Here is a 23174-nt window from a genome sequence, read left to right as displayed (position 1 = left end):
ATAATCATTGCCAAGACTAATTAACATCAAAGAGTTTTTCCCCATGTTTTCTTCCCAGAGTTTTATGGTTTGGGGTCTTACGTTTAGGACTTTAATCCATTTTGAGTTAATTTTTGTGTGTGGTGTAGGATGGGGGTTCAGTTTCATTCTTCTGCATGTGGTGATGCAGTTTTCCCAACACCATTTATTCAAGAGACTATCCTTTCCCCCATTGACTACTCTTAACTTCCTTGTCAAATATTAGTTGACTGTATATGTGAGAGTTCATTTCTGAACTTTTGATTTTGTTTCATTGATCTAGAGGTCTATTTTTATACCTGTACCATACTATTTTGGTTATTATAGCTTTGTAGTATAGTTTGAAATAAGGAATTGTGATGCTTTGCTCTTCGTTTTCAGGATTGCTTTGGCTATTCATAATCTATTGCAGTTCCAGAGAAGTTTTAGGATGGATTTTCCTATTCCTGTGAAAAATTCCAATGGGATTTTGATAGGGATTGCACTGAATCTATAGATAGGCTTGGGTAGTATGGACATTTTAACAATATTAATTCTTCTGATCCATTAACATGGGATATCTTTCCATTTGTTTGTCTTCTTCAATTTCTTTTATCAGATTCTCATGTAGTTTTCAGTGTATAGAACTTTCATCCCCTTTGTTAAATTTATTCCTAAGTGTTTTATTGTTTCTGATGCTAATGTGAATGAGATTGTTTTCTTTCTTTTTTTAGATGTTTTGCTGTTAGTATATGCAAATACAACTGATTTCTTGATATTGATTTTGTATCCTACAACTTTGCTGAATTTGTTGATCAGTTCTAACAGTTTTTTGGTGGATTTTCTATATATAAGATCATATGTTCTGTAAACAGAGATGATCTTACTTATTCCTTTTCTTTTGAATGCTTTTTATTTCTTTTTCTTGCCTGATCATTCGGGCTAGGATTTCCACTACTATGTTGAATAGGTGTGGTGAAAGGGGGCACCCTTGTCTTGTTCCTGATCTTAGATAAAACACTTCCAACCATTCATTGTTGAGTATGATATTAGCTGTGGGCTTGTCACATATGGCCTTTATTATACTTAGGTATGTTCCTCCTTTATCTAATTTATTTAACAAATTTATTAAGAAAAGATGTTGTACATCGTCAAATGCTTTTTTTTGCATCTATTGTGATGATTAAATGATTTTTGTCTTTTATTCTATTAATATGGTGTCACATTGATTGATTTGTATATATAGAACCATCCTTGCAACCCAGAGATAAATGACACTTGATCATAATATATAACGTGCTGTTGAATTTGGTGTGCTAATATTTTGTTGAGGATTTTTGCATCTATATCCATCAGGGATATTGGTCTGTAGTTTTCTTATCGTGTTCTTATCTGTCTTTGGTATCAGGGTAATGCTGACTTTGTAAAATGAATTTGGGAGTATTCCCTCCTGTACTATTTTTTGGGAAGAGTTTGAGAAGAATTGGTGCTAAGGTTTCTTTAAATGTTTGGTAGAATTCACCCATGAAATCATAAGGTCCTAAGTTTTCTTTTTTGGGAGGTTTTTGATTACTGATTCAATCTCCTTACTCATTATTGGTCTCTTCAGATTTCCTATTTGTTCATAATTCAGTCTTGGTAGCTTTGTTTCTAGAACTTTTTCCATTTCTTCTAGGTTATCCAATTTGTTGGCATATAGTTAGTCATAGTAGTCTTAAGATTCTTGTATTTCTGCAGTATCAGTTGCACTGTCTTCTCTTTCATTTCTGATTTTATTTGAGTCTCGTCTCTTTTTTCTTAGTCTAGCTAAAGGTTAGTTGATTTTGTTTATTGTTGAAAACCATCTCTAGTTTCACTGATCCTTTCTATTGTTTTTCTGGTCTCTGTTTCATTTATTTCTGATCTGATCTTTGTGATTTCCTTCATTCTGCTAACTTTGGGTTTAATTTTTTTTTTCCTAGTTCCTTGAGGTGTACAGTTAGTTTGTTTATTTAAGATCATTGACTTCAGTTCACATTTTGGTTTCACATTCAAGAGTTCTGTGCTCTTGTCTAAGTCACTTAATTACTCTCTGCCTCAGTTTCTTTGTCTCTAAAATAGGGGAAAAAAACAAGTTCTTTGGAGGACTAACACAGCTGATCAAAATAAGTCAGTTAGCAGGATATATGGTGCATAATAACGCAATGAATCCTAGAGGCTATTATGATTTAATATCTGTCTCCCTGGCTAGAGTTCAAGTCCCATGGGGCAGAGCCCACAGTCGTATCCCCAGCACTTGGGACAGTGTCTAGCATGCAGGTGAAGAATGAATCAGTCCTACCTCACACTTGATGTTCACTTGCAGATTTGTCAGCAACCGCTGGATTTTCTCTATGAAAATAAGGTCCACAGCCAGATTATGGAATTTGCTTTCAAACTTGTTGATGACATCATTGGCCTGTAAAGATATATAAAAAGTAAAGGAGGGGGGTTTAATTTGGAACTTACAGACTTTGGAACCAGAGGGGGACGGGCTCAATTTTTTGAAAAAGGGGGCTTGGCAGACCCATCAGGCAATGAGCAAGGGTGACCTGGGAGCCTGGCTGGAGGTCAGGGGCAGGACTCCCTCACCTGGTCCAGGTATTCACTCTCCATCTTCTCCATGTTGATCATGATTAAACTTTCAACAAACTCTATTCGGGAAGCTTCCTTCTCCAGTCGATGACACAGTAAGTCAATTTCTTCAGAAGAAAAGTTGCCTCCCTCAGAAAACAATCTGAAAATAGTTTGAGAGAAATACAAACCACTGATCAGACCTGAAACTTCCCACCCATCCCAAAACCTGTGGTTGACAAAGCTTTAGAAACTATAGGATCACAGAAAAATGAATACAGGTGATTCAAAGATAGAAGCAGTGAAATAACCCAAATGTCCTTCAAGGGAGGAACAGAGAAACAACATGTGGTGTTTACACACAATGGAGTAGTACGCAGCCTTAAGGAGGAATGACATTCTGACATATGCTATATGGACTCTTGAAGATGTTATGTTAAGTGAAATAAGCCAGACACACAAAAGGACAAACACTGTATGATTTCACTTATATGAGGCACCTACAATAGTCAAATTCACAGAGACAAAAAATGGAATTATGACTACCAGGGGCTGGGGGAGGAGAGTGGGAGTTAGTGTTTAATGCATTCAGAGTTTCAGTTTATGAAGATGAAAAATTTTGGAGAGGGATAGTGCACAACAACGTGAATGTACTTAATGCTACTGAACTAACTGTCCACCTGAAAAATGGTTAAAATGCACAGTTTTAGTCATATATTTTGTCACAATAAAAAAGTAAGGAAAACAAGACCACTTCTCAAGAGAGAAAGCCCAGTGCCCACAGGGGCCCCAGATGCGGGCTCCCACCTGCAGTGCTTGATGAACTCAATGTTGGTTAAGCGAAGCTTGCCCATGCTCTCCTCCAAGTACTGGCGGAAGCTGCGCAGGGACACCTGGATGACATCAACATAGCTAAGCAGCTCCCGGTGCAGCGTGCTGCTGAGACTAACCAGCCTGTGGGACACAGGAGGGCAGGGGGGTGACCTGGGTGTGGAAGGGCAGCCTCGGGGCTGCCTGAGCTCCACTGCTGTGCGCAGCTGTGGAGCCACAGAACCACGGCCATGTTCCTCTGGGTAGAAAAAGAGGCTAAAAGGAAATTCAAAATGCCAGTGTGTGCAGGACACAGTGTGGAACTCTCCATGTGCTGTAGCAGAGGACATCCCTCTCCTCTCTCTAGCCCTTGCCACCAAATTACTAAAGGAATCCCCAGGTCCCACTGGATCTTCAGCCTCCCTGCAGTGATCTGTCTTTCTCTAACCCCCAGCAATGTGGCTCCTGGGGCTGGTGCTCTCCCGAAGGAGCACCCTGCAAGTTTTCTCTTTACCTTTAAGTCCACCCTAACCAGCAGCCTCTTGTGTACCGGACACCTGTGAGGGCTCCTCACCTGTTACCTGAATGAAGGCTCCATCTCAAATCCCTGAATGGCCTCCTTGGAACCCCTCACTCTGCCGTGAGCACATCCTCACCTCAAGCTGGGCCAGTGCTCCTTCCTGAGGGGAAAATTCTGTCTCCTCTTCACCTTCCTCCATCCCAGGCTGGGGGGAGTGGGCGGCCTCCTGCAGGAAGCTCTTCCTGATCCCCCTTGATGGAAGTGGGCTTTCCCCACATGGACATTTCAGGGCAGGTTAGTAGTATCCCTGCATCCTGACCATGTGTGACCTTTTTTCTCTCCCTGGCTGTTCACCCAGCCCCCAGCTCCCCACCAGACGGTTCACACAGTTAAGACTCTGACTTGTGTGAAGAGGTGAGCTGAAAAGAGAAGGTTGCTGTGGGGCCTGGACAACTGACTCGTATCCACCAGGATAGAGCAGCCAAAGGCTGACATCTCGTGTCTGGGATTCCAGGAACCTCACCTCTGGCTCTTTGTGGCATTCAAGAAGATGTGCTCCATGTCGTAAATCTTGCGGCGGAAGTTTTTGCTCTTTATGTTTTGCTCTTCTTGGAACTGGCAGAACATCAGCCTCTCCTTCCTTAGCGTCTCAGTCACCCCAGCACAGTGGCTGTCCAGCCGCTCTTGATGAAGCAAGAGCTCAGCTGAAAAAGGATGAGGGGGAGCTGAGGCCCTCTGGGATCTCAGGTCACCTCAGGACGTTCCTCTCCTGGATGGTGACCGCTGTTGGCTTGGGAATGGGTGCAGATCTGAGAGAGGCCAATCTGAGACTGCCCCAGGGTCTCTAACTGGAGAGGAGGCTGTCCAGGCTGTGAGCAGGGGGGGGTCCCTGCATGTGAAGACACCCAGGAGCAGGTGGGTTGGGTGGAGGGTGTTGGGAAAGGTGGGGATTGTGGTGAGAGAGTCTGGAGAAAACAGCCAGCACAGACACTGGGCAAGGTGGTCAGAGTTTGTTCCTGTCTATCAGTGGCTGCTCTTTCCAGGGAGCTTGAATTCCAAAGGACTTCTAGGGTGGAGTAAATGGAACGAGGATTTGGCTTCAAGGGCTCTATCAGAGGCCTTTAGAGCTGGCAAATAGCCCCAGGTCAGCCACCCTATCTTCCTACTGCCTGCAGGTGAAAGTGCGGTCATCCCAGCTCTGCCAAAAATGAGTGCAGGGACCTTGTTTCTCTGACTTCAATCTCCCCATTGTGCACTGGGGCAGGGAGCCAGGGAAGGGGCAGGAAATCAGCCTTCATAGAGCATCTCAATTTATATTTATATTTAATGCACACATTTTCCAGATGAACACAATGAGGTTCCAAAACCAAGCAGGGCTCCCCAGGCCACAAGCACAGGGACTCCAGGCCAGGCTGTCTGATTCCATAACTCTGTCACTGTTCCAGGCAGGAGGGATTTGGTTGGGACCATGTGGGGTCACTCTGGGAGCTCAAAGGGTCTATGAAAAAGTTTGAAGTGTGACCCAACTGAAAACCCAACAGGGTCATCGAGGATCCAACTAAAAGTATGCCACCCTCTAATGGAGCCCTCTGCCTAAGAGAGAAATGGCACCTCTTTTTCAGTTATAAATTGTGAGCTTAAATTAATGGGTACCACTTGCTCATGATTCCTCACTGTACCCTTTCAGAAAGAGTTAATTACCACCAAACAATATCCCCTTCTGCAAGTAAGGGAGGGATCAGAGAGGTCAGGTAACATGTCCAGAGTCACACAGCTAGAGAGGCCGATCCTAATAGCTCTGATTCCTGAGCTACAAGCTTGCCTCTAGAGCACCTGCTATGCAGGTATGTATCCGATAGGTGTGTGAGCAGATCTGGTATTCACACAGCTAGAACAGGACAGTACTCTTCATTCTAGTATCTAAAGTCCTGTTTAAAAAAAATTTTTTTTTTAATTTCAAATGTGGGTTCTGAGTACTGCCTTGTCTGCCAGCCTGAGGGGTGGAACCCTCACACAGGGGCACCTAATGAATGTAGAACTGCGGTGGCACAGACTCCAGGTGTGTGGCACAGGGCAGCCTTCCCAGGCGGGGTCTCTACCTGCCCTGACATTATGGATGTCCTTTTCAATGCGCTTGGCTCTTGGCTCATGCAGATGCTGACGCAGCTCCAATTCTGATTCCAGCTCATTGATCTTGGTGGTCACCATGACCCGGGTTTTGAGGACACATTGGTCAAACCACTTCTCTAGGTGGTCGAAAAAGCCAGCTCGAAGTCTGAGGGAGAGACCAGTGAGGGTCAGCTTTGCCAGCTGGAGAGAGCTTTTCATATCGATACAGAAAGTTCTTCCCCCTTTCACTTCTTCCTTATTTTATTTCCCAACTATGTTATATTCCTTTGTCTGGATGGACCACCATGAATTTAACCAGACTCCTGCTGGAGGACACTGGATGGTTTCCAACCATCTGTTCTTCAAAAAAGGCTGCAACGTCAAGTGTAAAATTTCTATAGGATACATTCCCTGAACTGGAATTGTTGAATCAAAGGCTAGAATACATGTGTGGTTCTTGAAGATATGACTGACCTGCTTTCATGGCAAGGCAGCCGGAACTGCCATCTGCAATAACAGTTCCCATTTCTCCACAGCCTCAGAGCAGATTGCCAAGCTTTTGAATTTGTCAATTTCATCATGGTTTGACCAAAACTGAGCATACTGGCCTGTGTTTAAGCCTATTTAATTTCTTTTTCTACATACTATCCATTAATATCTTTTGCCCATTTCTCCATTGTGTAGATGCTGTTTTTCTTATCAATTTCTTTATATGGGCACTCCTTATATATTGGGAACATGAGGTCATTTGATTGTGATGTGAGCTATAAATATTTTTCCCAACTCATCACTTCTTCCTTATCAAAATTTATGAATTGTTAAGATGGCTATGTATTGTTAAAGTGTTGGTTTTCCCCCAAATTTATCGATAGATTCAATTCAATAAAATTTATCTATAGATTCAATGCAATCAGGACACCTGGGTGGCTCAGTTGGTTAAGCATCTGACTCTTGGTTTCGGCTCAGGTCATGATCTCATGGGTCATGAGATCAAACCCCACGTCAGGCTCCAAGCTCAGTGGGGACTCTACTTGAAAATTCTCTCTCTCTGCCCCTCCCCACCTTGCGTGCACACACAGTCTAAAATAAATGAGTAAATCTTTTTTAAAAAACTAAATAAAAATAAAAAGCTCAGCAGATGTCTTCTTCCAGAAACTGATAAGCTGATCTCAGGTTTATGCAGAAATGCAAACGGCCAAGGATAGTTGAAGAGAAGCCCAAAGTTGGAGAACTTACACTACCAGTTATTAAGACTTACTATAAAGCTACAGTAATCAGGCAGGGTGAGGCAGTAATGCAAGCATAGATACACAGAGAAACAGAAAGGAAGTGCGGCAGAACAGTGGGGAGAGGAGAGTCTTCTGGGGTCAAGTGGTTATCCATTTAGAAAGAAATCTGACTCCTATCTCACACATAAACAAAATTAATTCCAGGTGGATTTTACATCTATATGCGGAAATTTAAAACAATAACATTTGTAGTAAATACCATAGGAGGATACTTTCACGACCTTAGGGCAAGCAAAGATTTCTTGGATAAGATAGAAAGTACACTAACCCTAATGAAAAAATGTTGATGAATAGGACCTTATTACAAATAAGAATTTCTTTTCATCAAAAGATGCCTTTAGGTGAGTAAAAAAAAAAAAAAAAAAGGCAAGCACAGAGAGGGATAAACATTTGCCACTTATTTACCTAACAACAACCTCATATCTAGGATAGGTAATTTACTCACATAAATTAATAAGAAAAAAGATTGACAATCCACCAGGAAAAAATGGGCAAAAGATTTGACTAGGCATTTCAGAAAAGATAACCAAATGGTCAACAAGTATATGAAAAGGTACACATCATTACTCTTCAGGAAAATGCAAATTAAAACCACAATGAAACACCACTACATGTACACTGGAATGGCTAAAACAAAAACTGTTGGCAATACCAAGTGTTGATGAAGATGTGGAACAAATGGAACTCTCACACACTGTTGAAAACTGTTAAAACAAAATCACTTTTGAAAACTCTTTGGTAGTATCTTTTGGTTGTATCTTCTCAAGAGGGACATACATATAACCCTATGTCCCAACAATTCCACTCTCAGTTATATACCTAACAGAAATGGAGACATATGTTCACCAAAAGACTTGTACAAGAATATTTAACCCATGGAATGGGAGAAGATATTTGCAAATGACATATCAAATAAAGGGCTGGTATCCAAGATCTATAAAGAACTCATCAAACTCAACACCCAAAAAACAAATAATCCAGCCAAGAAATGGGCAGAAGACATGAACAGACACCTTCTCCAAAGACAACATAAAAATGGCTAACAGACGCATGAAAAAATGCTCCACATTACTAGCCATCAGGGAAATACAAATCAAAACCACAATGAAATACCACCTTACACCAGTTAGAATGGCTAAAATTAACAAGACAGGGAACAGCAATGTTGGCGAGGATGTGGAGAAAGGGGAACTCTCTTACACTGTTGGTGGGAATGCAAACTGGTACAGCCACTCTGGAAAACAGTATAGAGGTTCCTCAAGACATTAAAAATAGAGCTACCCTATGACCCAGTAATTGCACTACTGGGTATTTACCCCAAAGATACAGATGTAGTGAAAAGAAGGGGCACATGCATCCAATGTTCATAGCAGCAATATTCACAATAGCCAAACTGGAAGGAGCCAACATGTGCTTCATCTGATGAATGGATAAAGAAGATGTGGTTCATATATACAATGGAATATTACTCAGCCATCAGAAAGGATGAATACCTATCATTTGCATCGACATGGATGGAACTGGAGGGTATTATGCTAAGTGAAATAAGTCAAGCAGAGAAAGACATTTATCATATGGTTTCACTTATATGTGGAATATAAGGAATAGCACAGAGGACTATAGGGGAAGGGAGGGAAAACTGAATGGGAAGAAATCAGTGAGGGAGACAAACCATGGGAGACTCTAGACTCCGGGAAACAACTGAGGGTTGCAGAAGGGAAGGGGGTTGGGGGAATGGGGTAACCAAGTGATGGGTATTAAGGAGGGCACATGATGTGATGAGCACTGGGTGTAACACGCAACTTATGAATCACTGAACACTACATCAGAAACTAATGACGTACTATACGTTGGCTGATTGAACTTAAAAAAAAAAAGAAGAAGAATGTTCAGGGTGGCATTGTTCCATTCCCCAATAAAAAACAATCCAAACGTGCCTCAGTAGTAGAATGGATAAAGAAAATGGGTTATGTATTTTTATAATGGAATACCATACAGAAATAAAAATGAGCTGAACCCACATTCAAAAATACATACGAATCTCACAAATATAATGAAAGAATTCCAACATAAAAGAGTACATTTTCTATGATTCTATTTAAATAAAGTTCAAAAACAAGCAAAAGAAGTTAGAATATTTGCTATCCTTAAGGAAGAGAGGGCGGTGCCTAGAGATGAATACATGAAGGGTCTCCTGGAGAGTTGGTCATGTTCTGTTTGGGGGAGGGGGTACTGGTTACCAGGTGTGTTCCCTTTGGATGATTCATTAATGCATGATTTCCATACTTTTCAGTACTGTATCCTTCAACATGCAAATCCAATTAGTTTGACACAGAACTTTTTCTGGTTAATTCCAAGGCCAGATGGCATAGTGTTTGGTTCAAGACTCTGGAATCACATGGTCTAGATTCATATCCTAGATCCAACTACTTCTTAGCTCAGAGATCTTATCCAAATTACTAACTCCCTGAGCTTCAGTTTCTTTGTAACATAGGCTAATGATAGCACCTCTTTCATAGTTATTGAGAGTATTAAATTCTCTCAATAAATATTAGCTCTTGTGGTGGTCCTTGCTTTTCTTCTTTAAGGAGAAGACAGACAATGGCTTGTGACAGAGAAGGAGAAAGGATGAGTTTCAAGTCAAGAGACATTTTCAAGGTGAGATGATGCTGAGGTGAAAGAGAAGAGTCCAAAAGCCTGACTTAACTCCTTCTACTCCCTGCCCATGTCTACACATAGGAGGTAGACTAATCAGGTGATCTCTAGCTGGTTAGTCCTAGCTATGACATTGTAGAGTCAGGAGTGCAATGGAAACGCTATCCTAAAGCCAACTGCAAATTCCCACATTGGGTCCAAATTCAAACACAGAGGCCCAGAAACTTGGGATTTAGGGGAGATAAATTCTCAGTGGTAGAATCATGGGTCATTTTTATATTCTTCATTGTACTTTTTTCAATTTTCTAATTTTCGGCAATTAATGTGTCATATAACCAGAGCCAAACACTATGCTGATATAAACTCATACCTAGGGTCTATAGCTACATAATTATTTAAAAAAAAAAAAAAGGGAAGGAAGGAAGAAAGGGAAACCGTAAGATTCCACATGTGCCAGGGGTTCTAAAATCTTGCAGGGAAAACACTATTTCTTATGTACAAGGCTCAGGCCAGCAAGGCATCCTGGGACAGGCGGAGCGGGTTACTCTCACAGAAGATATCTGTGACTACAAATAATTCCTGGAAATTTACTATTTTTTTTTTTATTGTTTCTCACCTCAACCCTCAGTTGCCTACATATTTTCTTTTTCCAACTGAAACTAGTCTAATCTTTTATTATAATACCTCACCTTGTTAATAAACTTAGGACAGGAGAATGAGAATAAAATGGGTTTCTACTCACTGTTTCTTAATTTGTAAAACTAGTCTGGATGGAATGATCACTTGTTCTAGGAAGTTGGCACTGGAAATGTCATTGATGAGAATGGTAGAAAGGTTGGAATGGGGCTTCTTGCAACTCTCTTCTTTTTGTTCCAGGGTTAGGAAGACAAAATAAGTGTGTCCGCTGGAGGTTGTGAAGGATTCCATGTCCTCATCGGAGATCTTCCCCAGATTCTCTTCCTGGGCTTCAGCCTATGCAGAAGAGGAGACTTTAGACTTGACGTCATCAGACAGACCTGGGGATCCAACCACAGGATCCTTGATATCAAGGTTGTAAACCTGTGGGCTGAATCGTGCCTGTATATTTTTTGCCCAACATAGTGCTTTCAAAATCAGGAAATTCTAAAGAATTTGCATTTCGGATTTCTCTTAAAAATCAGAAAATCTGGCAATTCTGAGTCTCCATTCCCACATGGCATTATTGGCTGCAGCTGAGTAATGAGTGCACAGGTGCCTTAGACTAAATGGTAGGTGCTCTCCGAAATTCATATCCCCAGTGTGTTGCTATTTGGAGGTGGGCTTTTAGGAGGTGATTAGGTCAGGAGGGAAAAGCCCTCATGAATGGGGTTAGTGCCCTTATAAAAGAGTTGGCTCTTTCCACCATATGAAGACACAGTGAGAATATGGCTGTCTACGAACCAGGAAGTGGGACCTCACCACACACCAAATCTGCCGGCACCCTGATCTTGGGCTTCCCAGTCTCCAGAACAGTGAGAAATAAATTTCTGTTGTTTATAAGCTGCCCAGTCTATGGTATTCTGTTATAGCAGTCCCAACAGACTAAGACAATTGTCTTCACCACTTGTCACTATTTTACAGTTGGTCTCCAGACCTCTTTTCTATTACATGGCTGTGGGCATTTGAATTTGGGATCCCTGCTCAAAAACAAGTCTCCTAAGCCAATTCTTCTACAGCAATGTAGGAAGAGAGTCTTGCAATTTCATGATTATGGAATTCAAGTTACTGGTCTATGAATTGGAATGTGTTTTGAGGACAAATTTATTAATATGAGAGTAAATTCCCTGCACTCCAAGGAGAGCTCTGTCTGCCAACTTGGATATGGGTCTTTTCTGCTTCACAAGAGAATAGGAAGAGAGAGGGAATGGAGAGACTAGGTTGGTCTATACAGGAAAGAAGAGCTGGGAAAGAGATGACCAGGGAAGAACAAGGAAAGCCATACAGTTAAGGGGTGACTTCAGAGTAAGTTGCAGTATAAGATGTTAGGAGAAAAAAGTGAATTTTAAAAAGCACTGTTGTGAGATAAGAATTGGATTCCTGTTGACAAAATAAAAGATGTGCATACATTTATAAATCCCAATGGAGACTGCATCACTGGGGACCCCAGCTTGTATTAGGGATATGCAGAGTGAGCCTAGCACGCTTTCCCCATACCCAAGAATGGATCCATTGCTGGCCTACCTCATCCATAAATAAACTCTCATGTTCTTCCTCTTTCTCCTCCTCCTTCTTCTTCTTTTTCTTCTTCCTCTTCTCCTTCTCCCTCTCCTCCACCTTTGCCTTCTCTTCCTCCTCCTTCCTTTTCTCCTCCTCCATCTCCTCTTCTTGAACCATCACATTTTCCTGGTTCAGGGATGATTTTAAGGAGCTGTCTCTTTCAACTTGCATTTTTTCTGATTCCTGATCAGATTCCTCACTGGACTCATCCATCTTGTCACTCAGTACAGACTGTTCCTGCTGGCTCACTGCCATCTCTTCAGTTAAGGAAGACTCAAATCCTTGGTCATCTTCTTCTGTCTCTTCTGCTGGCCTGGAGGGACTTGTCCCGCTACTTTCACCTTCCTCACTTTTGCTCATTTCCACTTTAGCCCTCTGCTTGCTTCTCCATTTTCTCATACTCTCCTGGAAGTGTTTTTCGTGTGCTTCTGTTGATGACCAACCCCAAAAGCACAAGGAAAAACAGGTTACCAAGGTAGCCTGGATTGGGCCCACCCAGCCCACAAATGTACAAGAGTGAAGTCAGAGAGGATTAGACTTGAATTATAATAGTGTTACCTGGTTCCCTGAGTTTGAAAATGACTTCCCCATCCAAGGTCTACAAAGAAAAACCACAGGGCACTGAGTGAGCAGCACCGCTTTTCTCCGGAGTGCCACGTCTAAGGGCATCTCTTCTCATTTAAGTAGAAGCACCCACCCCTCCCCTTCAGCATCTGATGTGGGCCTTGACTACTTATTTTCCTGGGGTAATCAGAGTGTTCCCAAACCAGGGAATCAGTTTGCCTTAATCCCAGGCAGGCTAGCAAATCTTTCTATCACATAATAGGCATGAGTAAATAAACTCTCATTCTCACATTTTTGTAGTGATCCAGGGCAAAGAGCAAGAAAGTATAAATTGAAGGATGCAGACAAGGGGCAGAAATCTGCTGCTCCCAGTGCTGAATGTGAACATACAGAATGAACATGATTTATGTGATCTGGGAGCCCCTTCATTAAGCCTACAAATTCCATTTCACAGACTCTAGATGTAGTCATGAATATACTGTGCCATGGATAATAGTGTGGGCTGTAGAGTTTGCAGGTCTGGATTTGAATCCCAGCTCCTTTCAAGCTGCATGACCTTGGCCAAGCTCCTTAAGCCCTATGGGGCTCAATGTCCTCCCTTGTGCCATGGAGATCATAATAGCACCTCAACTTGAACCCAGGTAACCAGACGATCTCAAAGTGCAGATGGTGAGCTCCCCCTCCTATAGCTTGAGTGCCACCTCAACCTAGGTGCCAGAGGAAACATTTATCAACAATGAAACAGAGATCCCTCCTCTCTGGGGGGATTCTCTGAGGAGCTGGGGACCCCCATATACATGAGAAAGCCTCAGCTAGGTTCAGTGATAACCACAAGCAGTGTCAGGTCTGGCCACACAGGACTCTGGCTGGCTGTGTGGGAAAGAGACAAACTCTAGGAGGGTCAGACCAGGACATTCCAGGTAGTCGTGCATTTACCCAGGGAGCATTCACTGTGTCGGAATCACGTGCAAGACACTGTGTGAAGGGTAAGTGAAGCCGAATCAAAATTAGTGAGACATACCTGTCCTTCAGGAAACACCTACTCTGGATGTTCTGCACTCCCGTCTTTGCCGGCAACCAACATACAAGCACACCCAGAGAGAGGAGAGTGGACAGGGGGTGAGGAACGTGAGTGGCTGGGACACTTGTCCCTGGCAGTGGAAGGCTGGCAGGCTCTGGGAGGTGTGGAGACAGAAGGCTGCCAGCAGAGGAGCAGGCTGAGGAGAGCCAGGGGCAAGGTGGGAACCAGACGTGGGGGCCTCTGTGGTCATCTAGGACTGTGAGTTGGGTTTGGCAGAGGCGGCAGAGTTGGCGGGGAAGTGGCTGGGGGCGGGGGGTACTTCTGAGCCGGAGAGAGGGCAGGTCTGAGTGATATTTTAGGAGGGTTATGTGGCAGTGGTGGGGAGGATGAATGGAACTCAGAGTCCTAGAAAATAGTCTTTTCATCATAATTCCATACAAGCCTGAGGCCTGAATTCGGAGCCCTTCAACCTCTTTTAATCTAAGGAGGAGATGGTCTCTTTTAGAAACGCCTTCAGCTTCTTACCCCTTGCTGTTCTCAGCGTCTAACTCAGCAGGGGTTCATGAAGGCTTACAAAGTGAAGGCAGATCAGAGCTAGAAGATATCCTTTCCACTTTGCTTCCCGGGGAGTGCCTGGGTGTTTGCACCGCTTTCCATACCTGTTCAAAGATCTCGCGAACGTAGAAGTGTCGGCTGAGGGTGGAGCTATAGGAGTTCAGTTCTTTCAGTATGATCACGGGGTACTCCATCACCTCCTTTGTCAGGAGCTTGTGGAAACACTCATACCTGGGAGGGGGGTAGGCGAGACCACTGTCTAAGCGGGGGCCGCTCCACCAAGTGTGGGAGACCCTGACCAAGAGCCCCGCCCCAGGCCGCTCGGAGATGGGCTGGGGGCCGCAGTTCGCTCCACACAGAGCCACCGTCTGTGTTTCCTTTCACTCTGGCAATCCTTGGTTTGTTTTGCTCTTTTTCTGATCCTACAAGGAATACGCACTCTTCGTAGAACATTTGGAAAACACACACCAGGAGAGTTCTCTGTTGGGACATGGGTTCCCATTTCCTGTCCACAGTCCTAACCCTGTCCTTGAACTTTACCTACATCATCACACCAAACACTCCAGTGCCCAAGGGATCAGGCCTTTATCTCTTTCCCAGGTAAGGAGACAAGCCTGGGGGGGTAGGGGAAGGAGATATTGCCTCAAGATACACTTCTGAAAACTAAGTACTGAAGCTAAGTATTGAATCATTTGGCAGCGCAATTTCATTTCTATGAATGGTCCCTATAAAATTAGTTGTACAATGGCACAAAGATACAAGACAGTTCACAGAGTACTGTTTTTAACATTGAGAAATTGGAACCAATCTTAAAAAGCTAAACAACTGGGAGATGGTTAGACCATTATGAAGCACCCATATTGATGAATTCTGCATGGTCATTAGAAAATGGACATCTATCTGCAGTTAGAGATCTATTTGCATTGCATTGCATAATCCAACCTTTATTTAAAAAACACTGTATATGTGTTTATATCCACATAAATAAAGGTATATGCCCATGAAAAGGAAGAGGTGGACAGGAATGAGGAGGAAATTTCTACATGTTTGGATTAGTTAACTTTTTTTTCTTTAACAAAGAGCACCTATGTTTTAAAATCTGAAAAGGTAGTGGGAGGGCCCATGCTCTTGACCTTTAAACCACAAGGCCTTGAAATCTCCCTCCATAAACTTTTTAGATCAAAGTTCTTCTGGAAGCTTCTGTGTTGGCTGAGAGCAGAGCTGCAAAGGACCACTAGGAATTCTCCAAAGCTAGAGGCAACATTTTAATCTTGAGCTTGCTGAGCACACCCTGGGCTCCTAAGCAGGCAACCTCTGATATTGAATATGAATTTCAGGCCATTCCCTTCTGTCTTTTGGATTCTGGTCTGCCTACCTGTATTTCATATTCTTCAGGAAATCTTTGGCCTTTTCCAGGTGAATCTTCAGTGTTTCCTCGTGGCTTTGCTGCCTCAGTTGGTCCAAGAGCTTATCAAGGTGGGCCTCCTGGGCCTGGCAGCCACACCCAAAGTAGGAGGAAGCAGATGTGAGTTACCAAACTCAAAACTCGCAGAGTGCCTGTGAGTGACATGCAGAGACCCTACCACCAGAACGGAGGGGCAGGAACCTCAGAGCAAATGCAGGACTTTTTCCTACAAAAGGGGGCACCAAATGTGCCACCACACTTACCCTCAGTGCCCTGGGCTCTTCTCTCTGTCGATAATGTTCTTCTCTATTTTACATCCCTGGAGACCCAGCTCAGATGGGACTCCTCAGGGACATGTCCCTTATACCCACCCCACCTGGGCAGGCCCCAGCTACACCTTCCCAAGGCGCCTGTCCCATGCTCTCCTCGACACCAATTGTATTTAAAATCACATGCTGGGTGTGCCTCTCCACTCCCTAGACTGTGTGAAGGCAGGTGGGGTGGGGGCCCAGCTCATTTCCTGTGGGCACGGCTTGACTGCCATAGGTAGATGCTCTGCACACGCCCCCCCCACCTGGTCTGTCTCTCATGCACACTCTCTTACAGACACATTTGAGTCCAAGGACCCATCACTAGCCCAGACCTGGCAGGCATATTTCTTCCACTCCCATCCAGCCCATGACCAAGGTGAGCCTTGATTTCTACATCTGTGTAAGTTTTATAGCTGGAGGTTTTACATTTCAGTCTCAGATAAGTTTGGGGTTAATTTTTATTTATGATACCATAAATATGGTGGGATTTTTTTTTTCTTAATCTGAATGCCGGCTGAGGCTATAGGCCACCAAGCAGAGCAGACGACCGTCTGGGTGTGGCCCTCTCTTCTGTCCCCGCCGGGGCTCCCCGGGGCACTCGGAGCCACACCTGCTCCTCCAGGCTGTGCTTGTGCTGCTGTTGCTCCATCCTCTTCTCCAGCTCCAGACCCTGCGCCGACAGCACGCTCTCATGTGCCTCCCACAGCTGCACGGCCTCCTGGAAGTAGCTGAAGAGACTCGAGCTCTGCCATTCTGTCTGCTTTGCCAGGCCCTCAAAGGATTTCTGCAGCGGCAGAACCCAGAGAAGGAGACTTGAAGGCCAACTGGCCCAGGGTGAGGAGAAGGCCCCCCCTCACAGGGCTCCCTCGCCAGCCAGTAGAGGCCCCACCTCTCTAAGGACTGGCCGTCGCTGCCTGGGCACCATCCCTCGGGGTCATCTTCCTGGGTCACACTTTGGCTCACGGCCCTCCCTCCTCTGGGACAGCTTCTGGTGTGCCCAAAGCCATGCCCTCAGTCTGGCTGACCCCGAAGTCCCATCTCTAGACCTGTCCCATATCCACTGAAGTCACTTGTGGGAAGAAGGAGAAGTGCGGGGCCTCAAAGAAAGCAGGAGCCGCCCAGACACCAGCCTGGGCAGCTTTCCTTCTTTGGAGCTCCCTGATTCTTTTTTTTTTTTTTTTTTAAAGATTTTATTTATTTACTTGAGAGAGAGAATGAGAGAGAGAGAGCACATGAGAGGGGGGAGGGTCAGAGGGAGAAGCAGGTTCCCTGCTGAGCAGGGAGCCCGATGCGGGACTCGATCCCGGGACTCCAGGATCATGACCTGTGGAGCTCCCTGATTCTTAGCATCTGAGCCAAACATCACACTCTGCTGTTAAATCCTCACCTCTCCCCATTTTATGGATGTATTTTATGCTCTCATTGGTGCCAGGGGTCAACAAACTTAGCCTAGGAACTAAATTTGGCCCTCTACCGTTTTTTGTGGCCCTGAGAGCTAAGCAGAGATTTTACATGTTTTAACGGCTAAAAAAAAAAAAAAAAAAAAAAATCCACGAAGATACTGAATTATATGAAATTCAAATTTCAGTGTTCACAAATAAAATTGTCTTGAAGCGCAGCCACACCCATCCGTTCCGGCGTTGCCCACCGTGGCTTTTGTGTGACAAGAGCAGAGTGAGAAGTTACTACAGAGACCTGACAGCCCACAGAGAAATGAAATATTTACTCTCTGGCGCCTAGCAGAAAATGTTTCTCCACCCAGCTCCAGATTCTAAGCATCTTGGGCAGGGGCTTATTGCTCCTTGTGGCCCTTGGATGCGCAGGCTCAGCAAGGGCTCCGAGGAGCACTGCTACCCCAGCCCCGGGGCGGCACGGCCGTAGGAGGGCAGCTGGGGGGTCGCGGGGCAGCCGGGAGCACTCGGTGCGGAGAACCGCCCCAGGGGGCGGCCAGGACCAGGGAGATGGACTCGGACTCACTGGTGACAAGAAAGCTGGGGGCCCCCAGACTCCAGTCTTCTCATAGCCTGGCACTCCAGGTGCCCCGCCCCCGACCAGCTGTGCGGGTCCCCAGCTACGCACATCCCAGAGCTCCAGCTTCTCCTCCACCTCACTCTGCAGCACTCCCACCGTCTGGAAGAAGTACGGGCTCACCAGGCTCTCTGCCTCCTCCTCGGTGAAGGCTTTCCAGTCCAGCAGCTGCTTCTGGAGGGGAACAGGGCAGAGCCTGGCTTAGGACCGGGGAGGGCTTCACCTCGGGGCCTGGCCCTGCCTCCCTGAGGTCTGCCTCTCACCCAGCCTCAGGGGAAACCCTCACAGTGGTGGGGATGGTCCACCTTTTCGGTCCGCCCACCGAGTCCAGGCGCTGTGTCCTATCCTGCTGTCTCACTGAATCCCCTGAAGGCATTCTCATTAGCCCTGTTTGACAGATGAGGGAACCAAGGCTCAGAGAAGTGGAGGAACTTGCTGGAGGCCACACATCTGGCAAGTGGGGGGCTGGGATCCGAACTCAGAACTGTCGTCCTGCAGACCCCAGAGACATAATCAGCCATGCTACGGCCTCAGTGTGGCTGCAAGTCAGACAGGGCTCCTACTTCCTATAACTGAATTCCTATTATGCCAACTGGAAAGCAGTCTCTTCGTATTAATAAAGCCTTGGTTTATGCACAAACTCTAATATCTCCCACAAATAAAAAGTGTCTATAGGGGCGCCTGCGTGGCTCAGTCGTTAAGCGTCTGCCTTCAGCTCAGGTCATGATCCCAGGGTCCTGGGATCGAGCTCCACATCGGGCTCCCTGCTCCACGGGAGGCCTGCTTCTCCCTCTCCCACTCCCCCTGCTTGTGTTCCCTCTCTCGCTGTGTCTCTCTCCATCAAATAAATAAATAAAATCTTTAAAAAAGAAAAAAGTGTCTATAGTTGTATACTTCCAATGCTGCTGAATAGGAATACCAAGCGCCCTTCCTCTGTCAGGCCTAAGACGCTCTTGGGGCGTGTGCTGACTTTAACTTATTCCCCTGCTGTGCCTGACAAAGGGAAGTGAGAATGGGCATGAGGGTCAGCACTGAGGGCCCCTGGGCTCTTGGGAGGTCTTAGGCTGCCCCCCTGGATGAGGGGAGGAAACTGTCAGGGGCATGGTGCTGGGAAGGCTCTCCTCGGGCAAAAGCTTCCCTCCCTCCTCTCCCTCCAGGCTTTACTTCTGAGGCTTGACACCCTGAAAAAGCTGACGGAGAGGCACGTGGCTGGCCCGAAGGCCACAGAGCAAACGGGCAGCCCCTGGGCCTTTTGCAAACTTGGTCTTCTCATCATCAGACGGGGCTGGTGACGCCCACCCTGCAGGACCTCGTGGATTCAAGGTGAGCCTGTGCAAGCAGGTGGCGCAGCCCCCAGGGACGCAGCACCGGACCCTGCCCGGCACCGTGAAGCACTCTGCTCCCCGTGAATTCTGCTCACCTCACAGTTTCGGCGGCAGAACAAAAGCTCTACAGACTCATGAGGGGAGGAGGAGCAGGAACTTGTTGGAGCCGGGAGGCAGGGAGAGGGCATTTTGACCAAATATCTCCTTGTACCCCAGAAAAGCAGGCACTGTCATTGAAGTGCTTTGCGAGGGACCTACGGTCTCACCGTCTGACAGGGGCCGGCGGGGTGGACAGGAAGGCTGGGAGTGACAGCAGTGGCCGCACTATCTTACAAAAGCGAAACCCTGGAAATAACCCCCTTGATCCAAGCTGCCCTGAATCAATAATGTCAAGTGCTATAAGGGGTACAGACTGTCAAGGCTGAAGCCTGACGTGATCAGAGAGTGTATCACTTCATCCGTGGGGTCAGGGAAGTCTTCCTGGAGAAGGAAGGGCTGGGCTCCACCTTGAGTGACAGGTGGGAAGGGCTGGGGAGGAGGGGTCTGGGGCGTGTGAGGAAGGAAAGCAGGGGATCCAGGCTGGAGGGGGGCAGGGGCGGGCCAGGAGGGGCGCCCACCTTGCACTTCTGCACGTGGGCCAGGCACTCCTGCCACGTCTTCTCGTACTGCAGGCGGATCCGCATCATGCAGTCCATGTGGTAGGTATCTCCGTGGGCAGAAAGAAAACATGTCAGCTGCTCTTCCAGAAGGAAGAGAGGAGATTAGAAAGAGTTTCCCCTACGCAAGGGAGGCAGCTTCTCTCTTTAGCGAAGATAACTGAGGTGAGATCCATGGTCCCGATTCTGAGCAGGGGCTGGGATCTCCTTCCTCACAAAGTCCCCAACACCCCAAGATAAGGGCCTTGAATGAGGAGTTGCCTTTATCTGTTCTGAATCTATTCTAACCCTGATTCTTGACTCCGTTTCAAGACTAATGGAATTCCAGATGGTTGCACCGAATCATAAAACAATAACAAGGGTGCAAATTAACGAGAGTTTACTGATTACGTCTGTGCTTAGGTCCTTAAGAAGTGAATAGGCTAGCAGAACACTCAGAAGCTGGCTGATTGGTTTTCTCTCCTCCCTGTCTACTGTTTCCCACTTTCTAATAAACTCGGTGTGACTCTTGGTGTCTGAGACAAGCAGCTGAAGTTTAATGTCCCTGGCAGTTCTAGAAACTGAAACACAGCACAAAGATTCTGCGGCAGTCGTTTTTGGATGTGGGCTGAGGAAGAGGACAGGGTGGATGGAAGCTGGGTAGATGGAGGACACGGGGGCGGGGGTGGGGGAGTGTGTGTGGAAGATATGCAATGGAACTGACGAGGAGCAGCTCTGAAGCTGGTTTCTCCAGCCCCAGGGCGGCTTCCTAGGCCAGCACATCCCCACCCATCCCATGAAGTCACTGTGATCTGTGCTTCCACTCCTGTACCCCTCTGATCTCTTCCCACTCTGACCTCCTCACTCCCAGCTCAGAACTTTGCCCTGGGTTCCCACTCCCACCGGAGAAAGCCCAGCCTCCCCCACATGGCCACACGGTCAGCAGAGTCTGGCCCCCCCACCCCCGGCATCTTCCAGCCTCCCCCACCATGTTCTCCTTTCCCCAAAGGCCCCAGCTCTGTCTTGACCCTGAGCCTCCTCACATGCTATTCTCCCTGCCGGAAAAGCTCCCCTTATCCCTGGGTTTGGCTAACTCTTGCCTTGCAGTTCTTGACTGGATGAACACTTCCCTGGCAAGGTCTCATATGACCCTTAACCAAGCTCTGTCCCCAGAAACATGCTGGTCACCTGTCTGCTCTTTGCTGTAACATCCTGCATGGCCTGACTTTTGCCCTGGATGGGAAACACCCAAGGGGCAATCACCCTGCTGGGTATCAGGGCCCAGCCCTGCACCCGTCCCCAGGAGGTGCCTGGTAAATGGCAGTTATTGCTATTATTTAGGGTCTTGGAGCTCTTACCCTTGGTATTATAATTATAATACCTCTGTAGTTTTAAACCTGAGAGCCCTGGGAGCAATGATGGATACTCTTAACCAAAGTACCCAGGTCAAGTGCAGGTGTGACTTCATTAGCTGTATGACCATGGGCGTAGAGGATACCTCTCCTCTCTATGCCTCTGAGTCCTTCTCTATCACAGGGGGACAATGACACTACTGACCTTACCAGGTTGCTGTAAGCCTCAAAGGAGATGGAAATATCCTATATCTTCTAGAGCAAGGCTTGGCAAACATTTTCTATAAAGGGCTAGATAGTAGATACTGCCAGCTTTGCCAGCCATAAAGTCTCTGTTGCAACTACTCTTTTAAAAAAAATTATTTATTTGAGAGAGAGAACAAGAGCATAAGCAGGGGAGGGGCAGAAGCAGGCTCCCCGCTGGGCAGAGAGTCGACATGGGGCTTGATCCCAGGACCCTGGGGTCATGACCCGAGCCAAAGGCAGACACTTATCGACTGAGCCTCCTTTATTATTCCTCTTGGGATCCCTATTTTATTGAGGAGCAGTTTGAGGCCAAGAGAAGTCATGCCTTCCCCAAGGTCACACAGTTGGGACAGCACAGAGCTGGGGGTCAAACCCATGTCTCTCTGACTATAAGACCACCTGCTTGGCATCTCCTATGCCCAGTACCTGGCCCCCAACCTGTCCCCACAGGAGTTCATCAGAGCCATCCCTCTGGCTCCTTGCTGGGGTCAAGGTTCAGGGATCAGAGTATGTGGCTGGCATGGCTGCCAGCTGGGCAGTGACCAGGAAGCTGTGGGAGGGAGGAAAAGGGCTCTACCAGGCAAGGTATGGGGAGATCCTATATGAACCCTCAGAGCTCACTCTTCCATCTGCATTCCCTCTCTCCTCCAGGGGGACATGCCCCACTCCTGAGTTTATAATAGACTCTCACATAAATGACTGGCTACTACATGAACAGGGTTCTGAAGAGACCCGAGTGGCATCCCACAAACCTCACTTACCAAGGTGCTTATTTAGGGAGTTGAGAGAAGACTGCCATTCAGTCAGCTGAGCTTTGCTGTAACTGGGGGGCAGAAGGTCACTGGGGAAGGAAGATATGACAAGGAAGCCATGCTTGAATAAAATATTTGCTTACCAGAACAGGCAGCATCTTTAAGGCACATAACCCCATAGTATAGTATCTATGGAGGTATTAAAGAAACAGTTGACTTGCTGGGGATTTCCTGGTACCAAAAATATAACTCATAAAAGGTCTATTACCCAAAGATACAAAAGTAGGGATCCGAAGGGATACGTGCACCCCGATGTTTATAGCAGCAATGTCCACAATAGCCAAACTGTGGAAAGAGCCAAGATGTCCATCAGCAGATGAATGGATAAAGAAGATGTGGTATATATACACAATGGAATATTATGCAGCCATCAAAAAATGAAATCTTGCCATTTGCAACGACGTGGATGGAACTGGAGGGTGTTATGCTGAGCGAAATAAGTCAATCAGAGAAAGACATGTATCATATGACCTCACTGATATGAGGAATTCTTAATCTCAGGAAACAAACTGAGGGTTGCTGGAGTGGGGGGTGGGGTGGGAGGGATGGGGTGGCTGGGTGATAGACACTGGGGAGGGTTATGGGCTATGTGAGCGCTGTGAATTGTGCAAGACTGTTGAATCACAGATCTGTACCTCTGAAACAAATAATACATTACATGTCAAAAAGAAGAAGAAGAAGAAGAAGAAGAAGAAGAAGAAGAAGAAGAAGAA

At 46.1% G+C, this 23174-nt stretch overlaps 1 protein-coding gene across 1 annotated transcript in view; it reads right to left on the bottom strand.

Moving 5' to 3' along the window:
* CCDC180 (coiled-coil domain containing 180) overlaps window positions 1–23174 on the bottom strand; it is a 61274-nt gene that overhangs the window by 23246 nt on the left and 14854 nt on the right. The window contains 14 exon segments of the mRNA XM_044920601.1: window positions 2318–2434; window positions 2608–2752; window positions 3397–3543; window positions 4443–4623; window positions 6019–6194; window positions 10715–10944; window positions 12172–12635; window positions 12766–12805; window positions 14452–14578; window positions 15723–15838; window positions 16674–16847; window positions 18143–18265; window positions 20034–20122; window positions 22411–22490. Coding sequence (XP_044776536.1) covers window positions 2318–2434; window positions 2608–2752; window positions 3397–3543; window positions 4443–4623; window positions 6019–6194; window positions 10715–10944; window positions 12172–12635; window positions 12766–12805; window positions 14452–14578; window positions 15723–15838; window positions 16674–16847; window positions 18143–18265; window positions 20034–20122; window positions 22411–22490 — 2209 coding nt within the window.

Source organism: Neomonachus schauinslandi, chromosome 13 (assembly GCF_002201575.2).
Source record: "Neomonachus schauinslandi chromosome 13, ASM220157v2, whole genome shotgun sequence".
Classification (NCBI taxonomy): Eukaryota; Metazoa; Chordata; class Mammalia; order Carnivora; family Phocidae; genus Neomonachus; species Neomonachus schauinslandi.
The sequence above is the reverse complement of the archived record's forward strand: the minus strand, read 5'-3'. Positions and strand labels throughout refer to the sequence as shown.